This window comes from Artibeus jamaicensis, unplaced genomic scaffold (assembly GCF_021234435.1).
Source record: "Artibeus jamaicensis isolate MK-2021 breed Jamaican fruit bat unplaced genomic scaffold, CSHL_Jam_final contig_3126, whole genome shotgun sequence".
NCBI lineage: Eukaryota > Metazoa > Chordata > Mammalia > Chiroptera > Phyllostomidae > Artibeus > Artibeus jamaicensis.
In genome coordinates this window covers 7,241,098-7,264,933 of record NW_026521723.1, presented here as the reverse complement: position 1 = coordinate 7,264,933, position 23,836 = coordinate 7,241,098, and the positions used below count along the sequence as shown (strand labels likewise).

Genomic DNA, 23,836 nt, shown 5'->3' with positions numbered 1-23,836 from the left:
GTGCTCAGAAAAGAAGTGCCAGCAAGTGAGTATACATTATTTGTCTTTCTTCAAGGCAAACAGGCAAAAAAAAGTAGAGCACTGTGCTGTGGTGATCATACAAGTGTGCCTGTCAGCTTTGTACTACAGGGGAGAATAATTGGTCAATGGCTCTAACTTGAACTTCACTATTATCTTCATGTCTATGCTGCAACTCCCATCTGCTACCCCAACTTACTGAGTGTAGCAGACAGGCCTTCTGAGGTAGACTATTCTTAATGGTTAACACTTGAGGGCTCCTCATTAACCTTGCTTAAACTTCCTTAGCACTTCACTGTGGCTCCAAACTCTTCCTACCCAAACCACCTTGCCTCTCCTTCATAGGGGTCAGAAGTACATCGTGGTCTGACAGTCCTCCCAGTCTCCTGGCTCCCTCCTCATTTCCCTTCACAGTTGTTCTCTACAACAAATCTCTTGCATACCTGAACCTATCTCGGGTTTGCTTCTTGGTGGACATGCGCAAATATAGATACGGTACCAGGAACAGTCAGAGAAAACGTGATAACATGGAATTCCAGAACTTGCTCACTGACCTGCTGATGAGCACAAAAGGGCACAATTCTGAATGCTGCGTGAAGGGTGGATAGTCCCTGACACGCAGTGGCAGTCCAGTTATTGAAGATTCCACTGAAGGTGACCTGAAAGTGCCCTAGTGGAAGGGAATTCCCTTGCAAATGCAATAATTCAGGCATTTGAAATATATAAGTATAAAAGGGTCTACAAAAATAGTGGAGTTAGCTGGTTATTGGTAAGTTCTATTAATGACCATCAGTGGGATAATGAGAAACCGAGAGCTATTAACAAATTTTCAAAGACTAAGTATGAGATATGAGAGCCAGAACCCTCTAGTAGTTTTTTTAAAGATTTATTTGTTTAATTGATTAATTAATTAATTAAAGAGTGAGGGGAAAGGAGGGAGAATGGGGAGGGCAACATCAATGCATGGTTGCCTCTTGTGCACATGCCCCAAACTGGGGACCTGGTCTGCAACCCAGGCATATACCCTAACTGGGAATTGAACTAATGACCCTTTGGTTCACAGACTGGCACTCAATCCACTGAGCCACACCAACCAGGGCTCTAGTAGTTTAAAGAGGTCCATATTTTGTGTTTCCAGAAGAATGGACATAGCTGAGCAGTAAACAGAATCTCTAATAGCTAAAGTTGCAGGAACTTAAAGTTTTCACAAAGGACAAGTCTATTATGCTAAAGTAAGCAACCTGGTTGGGAAAACCTTGGACCCGGAAGTATTGAGTGGGGATATTAGAATGAGTACCCATGAGAGTCAGCTCCGTAGAACCCTATGAATTCACAGAACTTGCAGAGGTGGTCCATGGTTCCCTGGTAAACCCTGGCTGGTGTAGCTCAGTGGGTCAAGCGTGGGCCTGTGAACCAAGAGGTAGCCAGTTCAATTCCCAGTCAGGGCACATGCCTGGGTTCCGGGCGAGGTTCTCAGTAGCGGGTGTGAGAGAGGCAACCACACACTGATGGTTCTCTCCCTCCCATTCCCTTCCCCTTTCTCTAAAAACAAATAAATAAAATCTAAAAAAAAAGAAGAACTAGCAATATCTTTGTGCTGGAAGGTGCTGCACAGGCTCCCTCCCCTCAAAAACTCCTCCAAACTGCTCTGCCAGCCACTAGGCAAATAACTCAACGTTAAATTCCAACATAGTCCAGCTAGGAAAATGATGGGCCTGGCAAAGGAGAAAAGAGAATGTGCACCAAAGGATCTGCAGATATTAACTAGCCAGCATGTACTGGCAGGAGATAAGGGAATAATTCTCAAATTAGATTTTTAGAGCAATTGGTCAAGAGAACTGAAACATAACACTACATAAGCAAAAGTTCATTGATGGGGGGGGGGAACGCACTTCCACTTTGCAAGGTTTTAACATCCTAGCAAGGATCCCAGGAGATGGGGCAAATTTACAGCTTTGCTGATTCTTAGAAGACGATAGAAAGTGATTGCCAGCAGTGGGCAAAGGATGAATGCCCAAGCTGCCCTGGAAGAATGTAGAGGAGAGACTAAAGAGGCTGAGCAAGGGTCTGCAAGGATGGCAAGGTTGCATGTGAGGTCAGACACCCACCAGAGGATGTTCCTCAGGTGAGCCCAGAGGATCCAGCATTCACCAAAGCCATCAGGACCATGCTAGACAGGAGACACAGCATTGCTGAGAAGGTCATTAGTCAGTCCTCTGCAGACAGGGCTGATGTAGGTGAGCCAGTCACAGAGCTGCTCTTGTTAATGTAAATCTGGCAGTGATGGCACTAGAGTAAATGATGGCACTTAACCAGCAGAAACCAGGAGGCTGCAATTACCAGGAAGGATGGAGAGCAGCCAAGGGTCTTCATTCATTGGGGTCTGTGGAGATGGTCACTAAAGCAGGACTCCCTAGCACCAAAATAGATGGGCAACCAATAGTGATATACGTACATACACGATATAAATACATGCATATATTTCATTTGAAAGTAAACAATTACTTTTATTTTTCTTTTTCCCAGTTTTATTAAGATATAATTAATATAACATGTACAAGCCTAAGGTGTACAACATGATTTGATATATGTATATATTGTGGGAAGGAATGCTTTTTATTTGTACAATCAGAAGTTAAGAATAGAGAAGCAACTCTTCAGTTAGAGTTTCACAAAACTGATAAAGGTGTTATTTTAGTGTCCAAAAAAACCGAATAGAGAAGCAAGAGGCTGAGGACAGTCACCCTCATTAAGAGCCACCATCTCTGGCTCAGCCCCCAGACAGAACTGAGCTGATTTTCAGATTGAGAACCTACTAGGTGATAAGATGGCTAGCTTCCTGGGAGGAAGGACCAACCATGTACCACCATGACAACTCCTTCCCCAGAGGGATCTACAGTCATTCAACAATGAAAAGAGAAATAAGACATTTTGAAGACTGTTGGACACAAGGTCTGAATTAACATTGATATTCAAATTATCATCATGACCTACCTTCCTACCCTCTCTTTTGTTAGATTAGGGGTTTAAAGGTGCCAGGTCCTGACTGGGGTCCAGGCTAATTACTAGCTCACTTGTTTTGTGAATACACCCTGGGGATCATTTCCTCAGCCTCTGAATGCATAATTAGAATAAGTTGTACTTGACAGTTGAAGTACCCCCCACTTAAGTCCTTGGCATATTGTGTAAGAGCTATCATAGTGGGAAGGCCTATTCAAAACCTCTGAAACTGCTTTCTATCTGGTATGAGATTCTAAATTCCCTGGTTATGAAACTTAGTTTGAGGTAGCCTATAATCAGTATTTTGTAGCATCAAAAATAGGTTGGCTGGGAGGTAATATGACCAGTTAGAGATTTCGACAACTGGTTAAAGATGCTTTGGACAAGAAATAAGGCAAAGGTAGTAGAATCACAAGAGAGACAAAATCAAGCAAGATGCGTGCACGTTTGACTCTACTGGAATTTAAAAAGGGGTATTTTAAAGGAGGTGTTATGTTTCTGCCTTTAGATGACTGTGTGGATGATAATACACCCCAAAAGAGAAGAAATACAGGAGATTGAAAGTTGGTGGTGAAGACAATGAGTTTATTTTTTATTGTGTTTGAAGAGCATAATAGGATATGCCAAAACTTGGGTCAGTAATACAATAAAAAATGTTGGGCTGGAAATACATGTAGCCAGCACTGAGGTGTAGCTGACATGGAGAAACAGATGTGGCTGCTCTAGGAATGCATGAGGGATGCTTTAAGAACAGAGAAATGAATCCTATGGGACATCAGTGTGTTGGGAATTAGGTGGGAAAAAGACAAAAAACAAAAACCCATTAGACCAGAATGGAAAAGAACTAGATAGAGTAAGAAGATGGTTTAGAAAGTTCAGCAACTCTGAAAAGGGGGAGAGGATAGTAGTTTAAATAGCAAGATAGTGTGTGTGTGTGTGTGTGTGCATGTGTGTGTTGTTTTATTTTAAGTGGGACAGGCTTAATAACGTTTGGGCTGAACATGTGAAGAAGGAAAGGCAGAAAACTCAAGAAGGAACTAAAGTGACTGGTAGGGACATAAAAGGGAGTAGACTGGGTTTATTTTACTTTGCCTGAGTTCCCATCCTTCCTCATCTACAGTCCTCACATAGTAGGGCAACTGCTCAGAGATCCAAAAGTTCTTAACAGCAACCTTCAGTCACATCAGGAGGACAACATGAATTGAGCTCTCCAATTCCAACATTTTTAACACATACCATTTGTTTCATATGAAACAGATCTTGATGAAATGCATTCAATATGCAAGGAGGAAGATGAGAAAGGACTTGCTTTGACCAGCCAAGGATACAGCTAAGTACACAAATTTAGGCTATACGTAAATTTGTAACTCTTTTTTGGAGAACCTACAGCCAAATCAATTCCCTGTCCAGTAGCCAAAAGGCATCCTCACCACCTCCTTCTCTGAATCTGCAGCTCTGCCCTAGCCCTAACTTTGTCTGAGTTAGACAGAACGAAGGAGGATAGACTTACTGGTCCCTATCAGGAATTTCAGATTCTCCTAATACTGACCATTGTGTATAAGTTTAATATGATTTCAAGCCCACATATTTATGACCTAAATGAAGTAGTTTTAATCTATTTGGTTATGACAGTAACAAAAACAAAAAATATTAATTTTCCTTTAGAAGGAAAGTTGTTCTGATATAAGTGAAGTAAAGATATCATCATTCTACATCAGTTGTTATTGATAAGCAGTAAGCAGCCCAGCAGCTAAGGGGCCCCACCGAAGACTTATGGATAAAAACAAGTGGAGAAGCAACTATGGCAAGGGAATATTTAGACTAAATATTGAAAGTTTGGAGGACTATTTGAGAGTTTCAATTTGGGTGAAGTCAACTCTTCCCTAACCTAAAAACTCTCTAAATACCCTTGGCTCATTCATTTGCCTTGGGAAGGCATTCCACACAGAGGGTGGTGATAAACCACCCTAGCATCCAGGTGAAAGACATTAGCCCTCCTACCCAATTGAAGACTTTGTTTTTCAGCAACAGGGAACATTTGCTTTTGTACTCACAGGTGGAAATCAGCAACGTCTTTAAATTATCTACTGGCATAAAAAGACACCTCATGTTAAATGTGAACTATATTTCTTTTTTAAAATTAATTAATTAATTAGTTTGTTTATTTATTTTTGTAAAACTGGGCCATTTTAATGTTCTGTACAATAAAATAGTTTAGTTCTCTTGATGGCTGCCGACATGTAAGCGTTGTAATACTGTAGTATGCAGAAACATCACAGTCACATTTTCCTGATTGGTGCATGGTCTTCAATCATTACAAGGAGTTACTTGTATGAAACCGCTGTCAAACCAGTCAGCCAGCATCTCTACATCCATTGTTTTCCGGATTAGTGGTAACCTGGGCATATTTTCCTCAAATATCCTTGCCTCCTTGTGTCGCAAGGCCCAACTCACTTACATTCACCTCGATGGCAGTGCCTTCAGTAATAACACCCAAAGTTCTATAAAGTGGGGATGAGGGATTCTCCTTTGTACCAACAAGTATTGGCAGGCAAAAGGTGGCTTTCAGTTCAGGATGCGTTAGATGGGCCTTCTTGAAATGTAAGCCCATTGGCCTAATGAATCTTTTGTAATTGGGTGGTTTTCAAGTAAAACCGTCTCTAACAAAGCAGATTTTAGTAACCATACTCTTCTATGTTTTTTTCTCTCTCCTTCCTGTTTGAATAACTTTTCATACCTCTGTTTCTCCCTGGGCACGAACTCTGGGCAGAGGGACTTCCCATTTTCTCCTCTTTCTCTTTTCATTTTTTAAAAAAAAATTTTATTTATTTATCTTTAGAGGGGAAGGGAAAGAGAGAGGGAGAGAAATATAAATGTATGGTTGCCTCTCGTGTGTCCCCTGTTGGGAACTGGCCTGCAACCCAGGCATGTGCCCTGACTGGGAATCGAACCTCGATACTCTGGGTCACAGGCCCGTGCTCAATCCACTGAGCTACACCAGCTAAGGCTCTCTTTTCATTTTTATTTAATCCTATTGGAAAGTAGTTTAGCTCTGGACTGTCCCTTTCAGCCCAGTGGATATGCAGTGCTGCTCCTTGTGGAGTCACTTCATCATTCTTTTGTGTAGTGTTTCTCTTTTCATGCATCTTGATATTCTTTTCCATTTGTATTTTCTCAGCATGTTTATGGTAGAGCTTGGCCTTCAGACTAATCATCTTTTTTGCCTTCTTTGAAAGTGTTGAGCCACTTGACCTTTCTTCTTTCTCTTTTTCTCATGGTAATTCAAATGATATCCATAGCATTTATGATGTAACTCAATATACTCATTCTGTGGCCTGGTTACCGTGGGCAGCCTGGGGAAGTCCCTGGTGCGTGAAGAAACTTTCAACTTTAGGGTCTCAGAGACCCACAAAGCAACTCTACTGCAACCTGTGACAGGAAAGAAACAATTCTCTATTTTTATTTTTAGAGAGAGAGGAAGGGAGGGAGAGAGAGAAAGAAATATTAATGTGGGAGAGAAACCTCAGTCAGTTGCCTTTCACAGGTGCTCCATACCCAGGGACAAACCTGGAATCTGGGACTGTGCCCTGACCAGAACTGCACTGGGAACCTTTCACTTTGAAAAGCCATACCTAACCAACTAGCTACACTAGTCAGGGAAGGACTTTATTTCTTTTTTAAAAAATGTATTTTATTGATTATGCTATTACAATTGTCCCATTTTCCCCCTTCACTCCCCTCCACCCTGCACACCCTCTCCCACCCAAATTCCCCTCCTTTAGTTCATGTCTATGTTTCATGCTTATAAGTTCTTTAGGTTCTTCCTTTCCCATACTATTTTTACCTGCTCCCTCTCTATTTTCTACCTACCATCTATGCTACCATCTACCTACCTACCATTATTCTCTGTACCTTTTCCCCCCTCTCTCTTCCTCCCACTTCCCTGTTGCTAACCCTCCATGTGATCTCAATTTCTGTGGTTCTGTTCCTGTTTTAGTTGTTTGCTTAGTTTGGTTTTGTTTTTGTTTTAGGTATGGTTGTTAATAATTGTGAGTTTGCTGTCATTTTACTGTACATGTTTTTGATTTTTTTCTTCGATGACACACTGATGTTTCATTCCTTCCACACCGGCAAAGCATTTCCATTTGAGGACTTTTTTATCCACAGAAACAAACAAACAAAATAAGTTGCTGGGGTGATATCAGGCGAATAGGGTGTGGCATGGGGATCATGCTGTTTTTGGTTAAAAACTACTGAAAACTCAGCACAGTGTGGGCAGGTGTGCTTATAAATCACCCATCATGAAATGGGCAACACACTGAGTCTTCGAAAAAATTCACTGAGGCCAAACACATTCTCTTACAACAACGTCAGCTGGTACACTGATACAGTGGGTTCCTAGAACACTGACCTAGTGACGGAAGCCTGTACTCTAAGAAGCCCACCCCCCAGAAGATAAGTCTATTTTTTGTGGGGTTCCCCCCTCATATTTCATTTAGTATAATGTTCTCCAGGACGGTTTATGCTGTTGCAGAGAGTAAACAACAAAACAGACTCACAGATGGAGAGCAGGCTGACAGCTGTGGGATGGAGGTGGCTTCGGGGTAGAGGGATCAAGAAAAAAAAAGAAAAAAGAACTCGTGGGCACAGAAAACTGTGCTGATCGTGGGGAGTGTGGGCAGGGAGATGGAAGAAGGTATGGGGGGTTAAATGGTGATGGAAAAAAAGATGACTTTGAGCGTCCTAGTCTGGTAATAGAGTCATGTCAGTCTGAGATCAGCATTTACACCGTATGCTTTAGCAGCAGTGCAAAGAGGCACATGTACCCAAAAGGGACTTGGGTGGAATGAGGACGACAGGAGGAAGCTGCAGCAACCTGAATAACTAGCACTGACTGAGCCTTTATTCTGAGCTAAATACAGTTCCAGGGGGATAGACCTGGATAGACCAAGGGGGACCCAAACATGAGTCCTTGTTGCCCTCTGGAGCAGGTGGTCTGAGGAAATAAAGTTAAGTAAAATCCAAGAAATATACAAAATTAAACCTTCTAATGAATTCTATGAAGGAAAGAGTAAGAGGATAACAGGAGCAAAATCTTTTAGAGATACTTAAAGAATGTATTACACATGCTAATTATCACTACAATGGTGATAGTATTGCAATATATAAATATTCCAAATTAACATGTTATACACCTTAAATTTGCATGTTATTTGTCTATTTGAAGAATCATGAGTAGAGAAGGAAGAAAAGAATGTTCTTTTTTTTTTTAAAGTCATACCTGAATCTGATCAAACCAATTTACAATAAATGCAGAGGATGGAAAAATAAGCTAAACAGAGGAACAAATGAAATTAGCAAAATCCAAATAAAGAAAGTGGAGAAAATTTGCCTTGGCTGGTGTGGTTCAGTGGACTGAGTGCCAGCCTGAGAGCCAAAGGGTTGTCAGTTGTATTCCCAGTCAGGGCACATGCCTGGGTTGCTAGCCACGCCCCCAGCTGGCGGCATGCAAGAGGTAATCAATCGATATATCTTTTGCACATTGATGTTTCTTTCCTTCTCTTTCTCTCTCCTTTTTTCCTCTCTCTAAAAACAAAGAAAATAAAATAAAACCTTTATAAAAAGTAAAAATAAATTCTAAGAAGAAAAACAATGGTATTCCCACGGGAACTTCTGTCCTAGCCTAAGGCAATGTGATCAGTTTAGGCTCCAGGTCAGCTCTTGTCCTAAATTACTGGGGGGGAGGGGGGGGGAAGTCCACCAGGTGGGGGCACGCCCAAGGAGGGGGCTGGAATGCTTTCCTAGGGGAATTTCCATGGGTGGATTCACTTTCGAACCTGGAAAGAAAGGCGCCAGAATTTCGACCATTGTCTTCCTAATCCAAAACCATTTGGTCACACCCTAATCTAGTTTATGATTCTAGACTTTTAAATGCATTTTACTTTAGTGAATTCTTTAACCTGAAGGCTTACAGAAGTGCAGACTCCTGGAGGTCTAGGGTGGAGTCTCATAGTGTATTTTTTAAATCATTTTATTTCTTCAATAATCTGAAGCTGAGCCCTTGCAGACCACATTTTAAATATAAATGAAACTGCTCTGGGCTCCATGGCTGCTGAGTCTTAATGGACCAAACCACTTTCCTAGGGCAGAGGAAGTCCCCTGCAAGACCACTGGATGCCAGTGCTGCTGTATCATTTGCTAATATTTGCTTTAGTGCCTCTGGTCCCTTACAGCGACATGAAAATATCCATGACTTCTTTAGGCTTATGGCTTGTCATGCCCTGCCTCCAACATTATGCTTCAGCAATCCCTCTGTGCTTGTAGTTCCTTATGTATTTCTTCGTCCATTCACCCCCTTCTTGTTTTGGCTCTTGCTGTGCCTTTTCTGAACAGCCAAACCCTTCCTCTTATCCAGTTTATCAATATTGCACACTTAATATTTATATTTAAAAGTAAATCCAGGAGGAATTCTATTATTCAAGTCCTACAATTTAATTCTAATGCCCCAGCGAGTGACACACCCTGGGCATAAATCTGTTATCAAATACCTCTGAATCTTTTTTTCTATTCTTTCTGTTCTGTTTTTTCTATTCTAAACTTTATTTAAGAGTTTTCTACTTGCAATTTGCTCCCAAGTTTTTATTTCTTAAGGCTAAAAATCTTTTAAAAAAAATTATGCAACACAGCAACACACTATGATAGCCACCAGGGGCTTAGACGATTTATGAAAACTGAATATACAGCCTTAAAGTAGAATGTGGGCCTTGATACCCAGAAGCACCCAGTTTCGTAAGATTTGTAACAAAAACTAGTATGACTGGACCTAATAGTTCTAATGGAATGTGGACCCGAGAGCCATATGAGTGCCAGCAGATTTCATACAGCATCAAAGCTGTTCTTGCAGGAGCTTCGGCGCCTAATGACGTCTGATGAAAATAATGAAACTCAAGCCACCTGAGGGAGAGTGTAGGCCCACCCCTCCCCCCATCTGATTTAAGCAGTCTTCATTTTCCACTTCATTTATCTAGAGAAGTAGTAAATTCTTTAGATAAAGTACTGGAAAAACAGTTCCCATTCAAAGGCAATTTATCTCAAGATAGTGTAAATGACACTATTTTTTTTTTGTCTATTTGAAATATGTAACTTGCACTGTAACAAAAATAAATAAATAGATACGTTTTAAAAAATTAAGAGTGATGTTAATTACCCATTAGCTCAAAGCCCAATTAATAGACGAGAGATAAAACGGGATGAAATTATCACACTATCAGATGATGGGAAGGCAGGAAGAAGAGGAAGAAAAGAGCTCTTTTGAGAAACAGGAAGTAGAAGGAGACATTTGCTTATAAAAGGAGAAATCAGGCTAGAACCCTCAGGTTAAAAGGAGTGAACTGCAAGTGTCCTCCACTCTGCGGGCTTTACCTTCCTCCGAGGTTCCTGGAAATGACGAGCTCGAGTTTGAATAGCAATGAAAAGGTAAGTTTTCTTCAAATATAATTAATTTTACTACAGAGTCACTTTTCAGAGCCTTTCTGGGACTCACTTATGTTCCTCTCTCGCCACCAATCTTAGTTTCCAGATGTAAGAAACTTCCACCTTAGATCTCCTTCTTTTTGCTGTGGATCATTACTTTTCTTACACGTGAATGTGGCTCTGCGTATTTGAGTGATAGTAAAAAAGAAATAAAATATTTTTTAATAGCGCAAAGTAAGAGATCTATTTTTGGCAGAAAGGCATGGTATAAATGGATAAGATAAAAATAATAAAAAAGTGGAGAACTACAATAAAAAGAATGTGGAAAAGTGTAATGTAGATAAAGCCAGAAAGTGAAGTAACCAGCTAGTTTCTTAACTCCGGGAGTGAGAAGTAACTTATTCCCATTAGCCTTCCCATTAGCCGGTGTCAAATGCATTTCCAAACTAGGCTTGGGTCGCCCCGGTCTGGAGGGGAGGGTTAATCGAGAAGTTTTCATAGGTATTTACAAGGCTGCTCTACGCGGTTGGAGAGCTGATTTGGCCAGCGTTAAGTGTTTGATTGTGGGCACATCACATAGCTGCTTTGAGCCCCCAATTATCTCTAGAGTAGAGTAATATTTCCCCAATAATATCAATATTTTTTTGAAGCTGACCATTGAGTGTGTGTGAAAGTGCTTTGAAAAAGTGGTAAACAAATGCAAAATCCCTATATGCAAGCCAGGAGTGGGAGAGCAATAGGAAGCTATTGAGATGATTTAAATAGGGAAAGGGGGTGTCTGCATAAGCTCCCGCTTAGAAGCTGTAGGGAAAAAAGTATTACAATAGGGCTGGAGTGGAGTTGATTTGCCTTCGTTTTGAGAGGAAAGGCTAAATTCAGAGATTTACTCAAGCCTATGTTACTCTCTGGCACTGGTCTTTTAATTTCTAAGGCTTGCTTGCCTAGTTTTTAAAATAGAAGTACTTCTATACCACCAGTCTGCTCTGAGGGTTAAATGAGAAACACAGAAGCACCCAGCACAGTGCGTGTTAAGTGTACAAAGCAGTAAATGTTACCTCTTACCTGTCCACTTTACCTTTCAGTCATTACACCATAAAAAGCACACCGAGGGCCCCATTTGCTGAGTGAAACAGATACATTCTCTCCCCTCAGGTCCTGGGGCAGAAATAAGGACAAAATGGCTTGAGCTCAGAAAGCTCTTAAGCCGGAATGGCAGGCAGAAGCCAGAGTGTTGAGGAATGTGTGAACTACAGAGTGAAGCTTTTTTTTTCTTCCTTTTTTAAAAAGTTTATTTTTAGAAAGAAGGGAAAGGTGTGAGAAAACAAAAAGCATCAGTGTGCAAGAGGAATATTGATTAGTTTCCTCCTGCACAACTTCAGTTGGGGACCTGGCCCAGAACCCCGGCATGTACCCCAACTGGGAATCGAACGTGCCACCTTTTGGTTCTCAGAACAGGACTCAAGCCACTGAACCACAGTCAGGACTGCACAGCAAGTTTGGTCATTAACCTAAAAAGCAATGATAAGCCACTGAAGTGCTTTAAGCAAGCAGGAGAGGAATCTGAAGAAAGAGTGGAGTTAGAATGGGTTTTGGAATAGCAGGAGAATTTTGCATATGCCAATGAGAGTTAATGATAGCTTGAATTGTGAAACAGGATGGAAAATTGGAAAGCAGGAACACAATTCATACAGATTTAGGAAATAAAATGAAAGTATCTAGTGTTTTAGCTAATGGAAAGGAAGGGCATGAGGGAAACAGTTTCCACAAATGTCTTCTATTTCCTTTTCATACTCGTAAATCTGGTTTTGCCGATTTCCTTATTGTTTTTTTAAATCTAGTAAAGGGTCTACAAATAAACATCAAATTTAAGGAAACCTCAATAAGTTTTCATTCCATCCACGGTCTCAGTTTCTCATTTGAAAGTAATCAATTTAATTGTATGTATCAAATGAGAATCAGAGATGGGCTATTTTTTTTCCAGGATTTCTTTGAAGATAAATTAGATGAAGAAAGTGTAATTCTCACATTGGTTCCAGTTGATGAGGAACATAATGAACAACATCAAATGGAACCAAGTGTGTCTTCAACCTCAGGAGCCAACTTGAGGATGCCTGGGACGGATGATACAGGTATGAGGATGAGGGTTGCTCAGTCTGCGTTTTTTTTCCAGCTTTGGGAAGCCCAAGAAAAAAGATTTCCCTTCGCTATTCTTTGACCATACAAGGTCCAGCTTAAATTTCACTTCAGTTTCTTGTAGCTTGTCATTTGCTAAGTAAGCATCACGTACTGCCTTGTCTTTAAGACACGCAACACAAATCAGCATGTGGCGCGCTTTGGACAGAATAGAGTCTTGTGGGGTAGCTAGATATGAGTTTAAATTTTCAACCAGTGAAGCTCAATCTTCTCTTCATTTTGGTTAATGCATACTTTTCAAACATCTTACAAAAACTCATTCAGATTTATTGATATTAATGCATAACACTGTAATTTTAATATATACAAAGTGATGATTCATGCACATATGTATTGTAAAATGATTACCAAAATAAGGTTAATTAGTGCATTCATTACCTCACACAGGAAGCTTTTTGTCCCCCATGTGGTAAGAATGTTTAAGATCTACTCTTAGCAACTTGCAAGTTTACAAAAGAGTATTGCTAACTAGCAGCCATACCATACATCAGATACCCAGAACTTACTCATCTTGTAACTGAAAACTTGTACCTTTGGATCTATAACATCTCCCCATTTCTCCCATTCTAAACCCCTGGTAACCACTACCCTACTCTGTTTCTATGAGTTATGTTTATTTAGATTCCACTTACTTATAAATGAGATCTGGGTATTTAGAAGACAAAACAATTTTGGAAAACATCTAATATTTGGTTGGTGAGTAATTACTAATCAAATATCTAGCAGTTCTTAATAATCATGACCCTTTGTGTCCTCAGTGCTTTGTATAAAGGCACTGAATAAATATTTTGAGAATGATTTAATTTTTTCAGCCAAAAATAAGGACGGCAAAATGAAGGAGATAATAACAAGTTATGGTTAAGCAGAGTGTGAACTCAGACAAACTGCTGTGGAGAAAAATAAGGCAGGCTGACAGAATGGAAGGCTACTGTTGGTTGGGGTGCTTTCTTTGATTTCTATAGGTCTAAAATCTAGACATTTTGGAGGAGCACTCCAATATAATGTTTTATAATTTGTATTTCTTTTAAGATTTATTTTTTAGAGAGGGGGAAGGAAAGAGAGGGAGAGAAATATAAATGTGTGGTTGCCACTCATATGCCTCCAACTGGGGACCTGGCCTGCAGCCCAGGCATGTGCCCTGACTAGGAATCAAACCAGTGACCCTTTGGTTCACAGGCCCATGCTCAATCCACCAAGCTACACCAGCCAGGGCAAGAATGTTACAATTTTAAAATTATTACTACTCTGGTTTTCTTTTTTCAGCTTATCTTCCTCAAATGAATGAACAGTTCAAAGATTACCCTAAACCAGTTCTCCCCTTGCCAACCATTTTGCCTTCATTTAATAAAGTACGTCGTGATACTTTGCGGGACTGGTGCCAACAAATCAACTTGAGTACTGAAGGCAAGGTGAGTACATGTGTGGGAATTTCTGCTGCTCAGAGCAAATACTGGAAGCTTTGTCAAATTTTACTCTGTCCCCTCCCCCTTGATTTTCCTAGAAAATAGACATTTATATGAGGCTGAAGAAACATGCTTACCCTGAAGACAAACAGGTGAGTGAGGAATATGGGTGCAGTGCAAAGGTGAGTTGTCATTGTGAATTGTTCCTCCTCTCCTAACAACTACATTTGTTGTGCATATAATGCAAGGGTGCTCAATCAGGACTATTGACATTTTGGGCCAAATAACTTATTTTTAGTTTTGGGAGCTGTCCTGTGTATTTTAGCAAATGTTTGGCCAACTAAACACCCCTGGCCCCTACCCACTAGATGTCCCAAGCAACTCTTCCTCCCCCACACAGTTTTAGCAATCAACAACCTCTCCCACTAGAGAGAACCACTGCTTTAAGAGAAACTCATGTATCTAAACCCTTCCTATGCTGACCTACCTGGGTCAATGGATAGATATGATAAAACTGACACAGAATCATTATGACGGCACTTCACTGAATACTCATCATGAATTCCATTTGCAGAGTATTGCTGAAATATCACAGGAGGACACATTGCAGTTCAGTTCGAAGAAATGCAAGATGGTGAACAAGAGAACAAGGAGTAATAAAAGTTGTAATACAAGTAAGAGAGAGAAAGAGACCAATACAGTTGAAGTGATAACTTCAGCTCAGGAGGCCATGTTGGCAGCATGGTCAAGAATTGCTGCAAGAGCCGCGCAGCTTAATAAGGCTGTGAATTCATGTTTCATTCCTGTTCCTGATGAGAACTTTCTGCCGCAAACATCTGGTAAGAGCAACCTTAAACAGTGAGTACCATTCCAGAAAAAGATGAACTTTTTAGTCCAATACTGAAAAGTAGTGCATCAAAAAGATGAACTTTTTAGTCCGATACTGAAAAGTAGTACAAGGGAAAGTACATTGAGTATCAGGTTCATAGAATTTTGTAGTATAAGACAAAGAATTAATATATCTGTACATTGGATATTAGGTTCATAGAAGACTTATCTTTTGATTGTCAAATTTTGCCTGGATGGATTTCTAAGCCAGGTGATTGACGGTGCCACCCTTTCTTACCACTAAGCAGAAGACCAAGTTGGGAAGAAAGCATAATCTGGTAATGTGGTCAGCCACAACCCAAGGTCTTCGCCACTTTTCTCTTCTTTCCGTTAAAGTTTTAATAACATAGTAAATAATAAGAAGGCAAGCATTTGTGTAGCCTTAGTTCAGATCCTTGTCTTACGACTTCAATGGTATGTGGCATTGGCCAGTTCCCTTGTAAGCCCTGATGTCATAATTGATAAAATGACTTCATAGAATGATTGTGACACTTAGGAGATATAAGTTGGCACATACAAAATATGGAATAATAATTAAAATATTTGGAACCCCTGTCTTAAGAAATCTTGACATAACTTGGCCCCATCTTTCTCCCACTTCTTCCCCCTTGTTTTCATTTCCAGTAGATCCTATCTCAGGCCAGCACAAAGCCACCCTTGTTCTTTTTTTTGCTTGAGTTCTTTTTCTCTCCATCTCATTTCCAAAAGTGTTCTGTAGCCTCTTTCATCCAGGGCTGACTTGTGTAGTAGGGCATGTTTTTTTTATTACACAAGAAACACAGCCACAAAGAAGATAGAAGGTGAAGTTGGCCTAATGTCTGATCTCTAAGCTGCACTCCCTTCTGTGAACAAGAATAGGCATCTTTTACTAATTTCCAATAAATTGTTCTCCAGTCACAAACCTGTCTCTGGAGGACTGCTTCCCCAAAGATGATACCTCCTTCTGGTTTTCATTAATGTGCTGTATGAGCTAGTAGTACCCCACACTTACTCATCTTTTTAGGTCTTCTCCATTTAGTAGTTATTTAAGCACCTACTATGATCTAGGAGAGTGCCTACTCACCAAACATACAGTGCTGAACATAATCAATTTCTACTGTTTTATAGTCTGACTGGGGAGCTCTTACGGATATTTAGGCTCCCAGAGACTGGTCCTTTCTCTCAGTTTCAAACATTTGATATCTTAGCCTGTTTACCTTGTTTTTTCTTACATATCCCTCTCCCCAATTTTATTATTATTCCTTAGGCTTTTAAACAAAGATCCTTGTGCATGTTTTTTATATTTGAAGCAGTACAATATCATAACTAGGCAAATAGGCCATGAATTAGAATATCTGGATACATGTATTAGTTCTGGGAAAGTTATAATATTTAACACCACAAGCTTCAGCTACTTAACCTGTAAATATAAAAAGTAAATAGAAGGTAAATATTTATAACATTCTTAATAAATATAGGAATACATGTAAACCATTTAGCAATATTGTGAAAACAAAACAAGCATTTCAAAAAGTTAATTACTATTATCCTTAATGCTATGTAATTTGTGAAGTTAGATTATAGTGTCTTTTGGTCTGCAATTTTTATGCTTCTCATTCAGTTGATTCATCAACAAAATATAAGAATGAAGCCAAGAGTGGCTTGCTGAGGAGAGGTTGGATTGGGGTGCAGTTACTTGATGTTAACCGTTTATATTTGCCTCTCTTTCCTTGCCAGGGGTCAGATGGTGTGTGGTCCATGGCAGACCTCTTTTGGGAGACAAAGAGGGGTGGGTTCGTCTGCAGTTTCGTGCAGGTCATGCCTGGGTGCCTGATACTCCCAGGAAGATGATCGCTCTCCTCCTGTTACCGGCCTGCACTTTCCCATCCTCAGATCTAGAAGATAATATGATATGCCCTGAATGTGTTAAGAGGTAAACCTTAATATTTTTCTGTATGGTACACCAAAAAGTAGATGTCTAGGTGGGTCTCTGAATAATTTAGTACTAGAAAGCAGAGAGCAAATATACTGTTTTCTTAATTTGCCAGGTCAGGGTTATAGATCAGGCAAAGATCGGAAGGAAACCGAATTTGGTAGTAGATTAAAACTCAGATAAATGAGGCTTCCTAGCCAGCTTAATAAAGTATCTGACACATTAGGAGTAATAATAGCCTCAATTTTAGAGACCTGTTTTAAAAATATATATATATATCAAATATGTAGCTGGGGATAAAAAAAATTGGGCAAAATTCATGTAGCGTGATAAAAAGATGCTATGAAAATACAAGGGTAGCTTAGGGAAACTTAGAAAGAATTAATTATGTTTACTGAGGAAGATCTTATCAGTTGGAAAGTAATAATTTGGGCATTTAGCTATGGACACAACCCCTACAAATACAGGGAAGTAAAAGAACATGGCATACCCAGAAACTGCAAATGCATCAATATGACTGAAGCTTGAATTGACAAGTAAGTCCAGGAAAGGGAGGAGTTGACCACTGACAGGCTTATATCTGTAATAAAGGTCTCGTATATTATTTTGTGGGTCATAATTTCTTAGTCATTTTTGGAACACACTACCTTGAGGCTATATAAAAGCTATACACTGTATAGCCACTGTTTGAGAAAATATACATAGGGCATATACTTAAATACTACTGTAGATTTTTTATATAGACTAGAACTTCTAATGTTTACCCATTAGTACAAAATTTAGCTTTAGATTAGTGGAGGTAATGTGAGATGGGTATGGAGGGGAGCTAAGGTTTTTTGTTTTAAAGATTTTATTTTATTTTTAGAGAGAGGGGGAGGGAGGTAGAAAAAGGGGGAGAGAAACAGGAGTGTGCAGTTGTTCTTTTCTGCCCCCAACTGGGGACTGGGCCTGCAGCCCAGGCATGTGCCTTGACTGGGAATTGAACTGCCGACCCTTTGGTTCACAATCTATTGAGCCACACCAGCTAGGAAAGGTTTTTTGTTGTTTGCTGTTTTCATAAAGAAAGCGTATTGATATCTTGCAACAGAAACTAGACGGAAAAGTAAGTAAGAGATAACTATAATAATTCTGAAAAGATGTAATATATGACCTTGGTGATGAGTTTAAAGACGAATGGGACAAATTTAAGACATGGAGTAAAAGGAAGAGGATGCTATCTTATTAGATGGAGGAAAGGTGGAGGAAAGGTATCATATACCTGGTTCAGTGGCAAAGTATATGATACATGGTACATGCTTAACATGGGTCTAAAGAACTGAGATGAGTGGGTTAGAGAGGAACATTTTTGGGAGTCATTAGCATTTAAATTGTGAGTAAAATGTAATGTGTAGGAATTAAAAGGGACATAGGAAAGAACCCTAAAGAGAATCAGTCTATCAGTGGCAAGTGAGCAATTGAAGACTATAAAGGTACAGTTTATAGGTTGGGAAATAAATGAGAAAAGGAAGCAAGGGGCAGAGTCTCTGAGGAAAATGGTTTGCAGTGAGGTGGCCATGTAGGATTATGAATAATGCAGTGCTGTTGAGAATGTCAATTTAGGAAATAATTTGTGGCCTTTTTGAGAGTGAGTTGAAAGGGTCAATAAAAGCAGAAATGTGATAGTACCAAGTTAGGGTCAAGCATGTGAAGAACTGTGACGGAACATACTGCTAATCTACTACCCTAGTGAAAAAGAGATGGCAGTTAGTTGAAGTAGTAATATCAAGGGAACTTTTTTCCTTCCTTTCTTTTTCTTTTTTAATGGGGAAACCATAGGCATGTGTGAATAGAGATGGGATGTGGGAGAAGCTGTGGGAAGGGAAGGGAGAGTATAAAGATAAAGAAAGTGCCCTGGCTGGTGTGACTCAGTGGGTTGAATGTTGGCCTACTGACCAAAAGTTCACCAGTTCAATTCCCGGTCAGGGCACATGCCTGGGTTGTGGGTAACGTCTCCAGATGGGACCATAAGAGGCATGTTTCTCTTGACACTTGGATGTTTCTCTCCCTCTTTTTCTTTCTCCTGTTCCTTTTCACTATAAATAAATAAATAAAATACTTTTTAAAATGATAAAGGAAGTGAAATGAATTGTAGTGTACAGAATATGAGGAGTGATATTAGGTGGGCAATCCTGTTCCATTGTTTGCTACATCAAGTTCTTTTGCCCACCCTTTTTAGGTGAGGGTGGGGTGCTAACTCCTCAGGAACTCTAGGAGAGGATTCCTTGTTTCATCAGTCATTTCCAAGGGGTGGTTTGGAATGGTTATCTTATTCTACCAGTTTTTCAAAATTATTTTTTACCTTGCTTTATAGGAATAGAAAGATGATGGAAAAATTAATTAAAATGAAAAGGAAGAAGAAACCTCGTTTGAATATACCCACATAATTCCTTTTGGATGGGTCATGTCTCAATAAAGAATAAATGGAATGCTTATAGCTAAATTGACTTGTATTCAAATGATTGCTGTGTTCTGTTCTGGACATCCTCAGTGTTGCTTGATGCCTTGAGTACAGATGTGAATGTCTGGATTCTGTACTTGAGGTTTGCCCAAAAGTGACTACCACTACTGCTTTAGGTATTTAGGTATGTAGAATATAATTGGATTTTGTCCTAATAAATAGATTTTTTTAGCAGTTTTAGGATTTCAAAAAAAACTGAGCAGAAAGTAATGAGTTCCAAAATTCTGCCCCCTCTCCAACATTCTACCTAGTATCGACACCGTGCATCAGAATGGTCAATTTGTTGAACTTATGATGACTCCTCATTATCACCGAAAGTCCATAGTTGACAGGGTTCAGTCTTTTGTGTTTTAGATTCTATGGGGTTTCACAAAGGTATAATGAGACATATCCACCATTATGAAGTCATACAAAAGAGTTTCACTGCCCTAAAAATTCTGTACTTTTATTCAACACGCCTTCCTCCCAACCTCTAGCCACTGATAATTTTTACCGTATCCATAGCTTTGCCCTTTCCAGAATGTCACGTAGTTGGCATCATACAGTAGTAGCCTTTCCAGACTGACTTTTCACAGCAACATGCATTTAAGGTTCCCTCTGTTTTTTCACAGCTTGATAGCCCACTTTTTTTCCCCCATTTTTTAATTGATTGATTTTTTTTTTTTTTTTTTTAGGGAGAGAGGGAGGGGAGGCGGGAGGTAACATTTGTGTACAGGTTTTTGTGGTCATACAGTTTCAACTTTTTGGGGTTACTACCAGGGAGCACGGTTTTTGGATCTGATGTTAAGAGTGTTTAGTTTTATAAATGCCAAACTTTCTTCCAAAGTGGCTACACCATTCTGCATCCGCACTAGCATGAGGTGTTGTCAGTGATTTAGATAGATTTTAGCTGTGTAGTGTTATCTCATTGTTTTAATTTGCAATTTTCTAATTACACTTGAGGTGGACCAGCTTCTTATTTGCTTCTTTATCATCTATATATCTTTGGTGAAGTATCTGTTCAGGTCTTTTACCTATTTTCTTTTGACCTGCCTATTTTGTTATTAAGTTCTCTGAGTTCTTTCTTTATTTTGGATGGCATTCCTTTTTCAGATGATTTTGTTGCAAATATTTTTCACAATCTTTGGCTTGCCTCCTCATTTTCTTGATTAATTGGTGTATTTAGGTCATTGATAATTTAAGTGACTGATAGAGATGGATTAAGATATTTTTCATTGCCCTCATTTTAGTTTTTTGTCTTTCCCTTTTCTGGTTTTAATTGAAGCATTTTATTATCTATTAATAAAATTAAAAACAACATCTGGATACAGAGAAAGCATGTAAAAAAATCCAACCTCCTTTCATGATGTGAATACATTTGGTACACAAAGAATAGAATGGAACAACCTAAACATATAGGTCACCTGTCCAAAGCCACAGCTAACATACTGAGTGGTGAAAGGCTGAAAGTATTTTTTCCTGAAGTCGGCAATAAGACAAGGATGCCCATTTTAACCGCTTCTGTTCAAAGTGACACTGGAAGGTCTAGCCAGAAACATTAGTTAAGAAAAAGAAACTTGAGGTCACCGAAATTGGAAAGGCAGAAGTAAAAACTACACAGGTGACATGACATTACATGTAAACTGAGTAATCCTTTGAAAACCTGTTAGAGTTAATGAACAAATACGGCAAATTGTCAGAATATACAAATCACAAAACCAGTTGTATTTCTATATAGTAGAAATGATCTGACAAAATGATTTCTAGTAACATCAAAATAGCCTATTAATACTATTAAAGGAATAAAGTTTTAAGGATTTATAAACCACATACACTGAAGACTACAAGGCATTGCTGGAAGAAATCTCAGTTCATAAGTGTAAACAGATAAATTTCAATGTAGAAACATGCTTGTATTTAAAAAAAATTATTTTTAGAGAGGGAAAGGGAAGAAGAGGGAGAGAAACGTCAATGTGTGGTTGCCTCTTGTGTGTCCCCTGCACTGGGGACACAGCCTGCAACTCAGGCATGTGCTCTGACTGGGAATTGAACTGGCGACCCTGTGGTTCACGGGCCAGCACTCAATCCATTGAGCCACCAGCCAGGGCCATGTTTGCATTTTTTTATACTGCTAGCATATGCATTTTATATATTTTATTTAAAAATTTTTTCATGAAACAAAAGTTGAAAGAATAGCAACAATTTACAATGATCATTTTTCCCACATTTAAAAAACTTTTCCATTTGTTTTTTTATTGATTACCCTGCATTATAAACAGACACATTCTTTGCCCTTAAATGCTTGAGCATGCCCCCTGTAAGAATAAGGGCATTCAGCATAATCTGTTACTATCAAACCTAAGAAATAATCATTTTATAACAGCATCTTGCCCTGTTCTGGTGTCTCATTTGGTTGGAGAATCATCCAGGGCACCAAAAGGTTGCAGGTTCTATCCTCGGTCAGGATGCGTGCAGGAGGCAACCAATCTATGTTTCTCACACTCATGTTTCCTTCTTCCTGTCTGTCTAAAATTAAACATATTCTCAGGTAAGGATTAAAATAATTTAAAAAATAGTAGCACCTACTATCTAGTTCATATTCAATAACTGTCCACAGAATGTTTTGTACTTTTAAAAATTCAGGATTCAGTAGTTTCAGGCAATTTATTTATCACACTATCTTCTTCCTTTAAATGAAAGATCTTTTCTTTATAATATTGTCTTTGAAGAGAAAAGGTCGGGTTACTTGTACAATATCCCATATTCTAGATTGTGTTCTTGTGGGGTCCTTAGACAAATTCTTATTAAACCCAAAATTAAGATTACAGACTTGATTCAATTCAGATAAAACATTTTTAGAAGAATATTTCATACATAAGACTGAGGATTTCATAATTTCATTGCATAAGAAGATCCATAACTCGGATTGTCTCGTCATTATATTAAAAAAAGTTACAACTTTATTTCAGTGATGACCACCTTATTTCTCCAAGGTGTAAATGCAGTTTTCACTTTCCGGTTTATAAATACTTCACAGGTTGACACTTCTGCCACCATATGACTGACTCTCTGGCCCCTTCCCCACAATTCTTCACCCAGTGAATTTTAACATCTGTGGTCATTCATGTCTGAATCAATGACTGCATTGATGGTTGCAAACTCTCACCAGTATTGATTCATTTTTTTAGCTGGAATTCTGTAAAAAAGAAGGAAAACTCTCCTTTTAGAGTTCCATTATAGTCTCATAAATTTAAAATATTTTAAAAATTAATTTATTTTTTACTTAAAAATTGAGTTTTAGTTAGTGTTATGACCAATTAATATTATGATGCACTTAAATATTCTTGGGTTTAATAGCTCATAGTATTTAAAATTGTATCACATGAATAATTTAGCATATTTTTCTTTTCTTAAAAAATTTTATTTATTGATTTTTAGAGATAAGGGACTCGTAAAGGGGAAAAGAAGAAAGCAAGAACGTGGAAAGAAAGAAATCAGATTTTTTAATTCCTTTTTAAAAAGATTTATTTATTTTTAGAGGGGGAGGGAGAATGAGGGAAAAAAACATCAATGTGTGGTTGCCCCTCTTGTACCCCTACTGGGGACCTGGCCTGCAACACAGGCATGTGCCCTGACTGGGAATTGAACTTGTGACCTTTTGTTTAGCAGATCGGTGCTCAATCCACTGAGCCACACTAGTCAGGGCAGAAATCAAATGTGCATGCTGGAACTGGGAGCATAATAAAAGCCCTGGCCAATCTCTGGGGGAAGTTTTGGAGCTAAAATGTCAAGGTTGCTCCCACCTTGAGTCAAAAGTTTGTGCTCTGTATACTGTAGCCAAATTAGTTGCTGGCTGGTTCCTTAGGTTAGGCCAAAGCCTGGGGCATTTATTCTCAACTGAGGGTGGGGCTCTCCCAGGGGCTGACAGTGGGAGGCTGTCTCCTGATAAGATTCCCTTCCTCAGCGAGGGGATCTGGGCAACTTCTATCCAAGTCCACTATAATTGGGTTTCTCATTTTGATCGCTCTGCCATGTTAGTCTGTTTTGTTTTCTTAATTTCTATTTTCTTTCTTCACTTTCCTTCCTCCATGTTTCTTTGAATTTATTCAATGTTTCTTTTTCTGGTTTGAGTGGCAATTTTCCCTGAGTTAAATTCTTGGCTCACTTATATTTATTTTAATCTTTTTATTTTTTTAATGATATGCTTAATGAAATTGCATCTCCTTGCTCAGGGGCCATGCTAGTCTTTGTGTTGTTCCAACTTTAGTATATGTGTTGCCAAAGAGAGCACAATCCTTCTGTTTTGTGATCAATACTTTTAAAGCTAGAAGTGTCCTTATAAAAACTACTTTCTCTAATTTTGGGAAGCTCTGAGTCATTATTTCTCCAAAATATTTTCTCCCTTGTATTTATTCCTTTCTCTTCCTCCAGGGTTCTTACTAAATACCGGTTAACTTTCTTCCATCATAGCTC

General features: G+C 39.1%; 1 protein-coding gene, 1 non-coding gene and 2 pseudogenes across 2 annotated transcripts; 2 read left to right on the top strand and 2 right to left on the bottom strand.

Annotated features, from left to right (window-relative positions):
- Nucleotides 1–5,325: 5,325 nt before the first annotated feature.
- Nucleotides 5,326–6,648, bottom strand: LOC119036790 (ribosome biogenesis protein NSA2 homolog; annotated as a pseudogene).
- Nucleotides 6,649–8,524: 1,876 nt separating this feature from the next.
- Nucleotides 8,525–10,010, top strand: LOC119036851 (ubiquitin-conjugating enzyme E2 variant 1-like; annotated as a pseudogene).
- Nucleotides 10,011–10,461: 451 nt separating this feature from the next.
- On the top strand, nucleotides 10,462–19,310 carry DPPA2 (developmental pluripotency associated 2). The gene is made up of 7 exons (XM_053663162.1): nucleotides 10,462–10,494; nucleotides 12,473–12,620; nucleotides 13,948–14,093; nucleotides 14,186–14,239; nucleotides 14,662–14,926; nucleotides 16,692–16,887; nucleotides 19,238–19,310. Exons 1-7 carry the CDS (start codon nucleotides 10,462–10,464, stop codon nucleotides 19,308–19,310), a joined length of 915 nt encoding a protein of 304 aa, XP_053519137.1.
- Nucleotides 19,311–23,550: 4,240 nt separating this feature from the next.
- Nucleotides 23,551–23,654, bottom strand: LOC119044350 (U6 spliceosomal RNA). Its single transcript, XR_005081584.2, has one exon. It is a non-coding gene; the product is annotated as a U6 spliceosomal RNA (small nuclear RNA).
- Nucleotides 23,655–23,836: the final 182 nt, after the last annotated feature.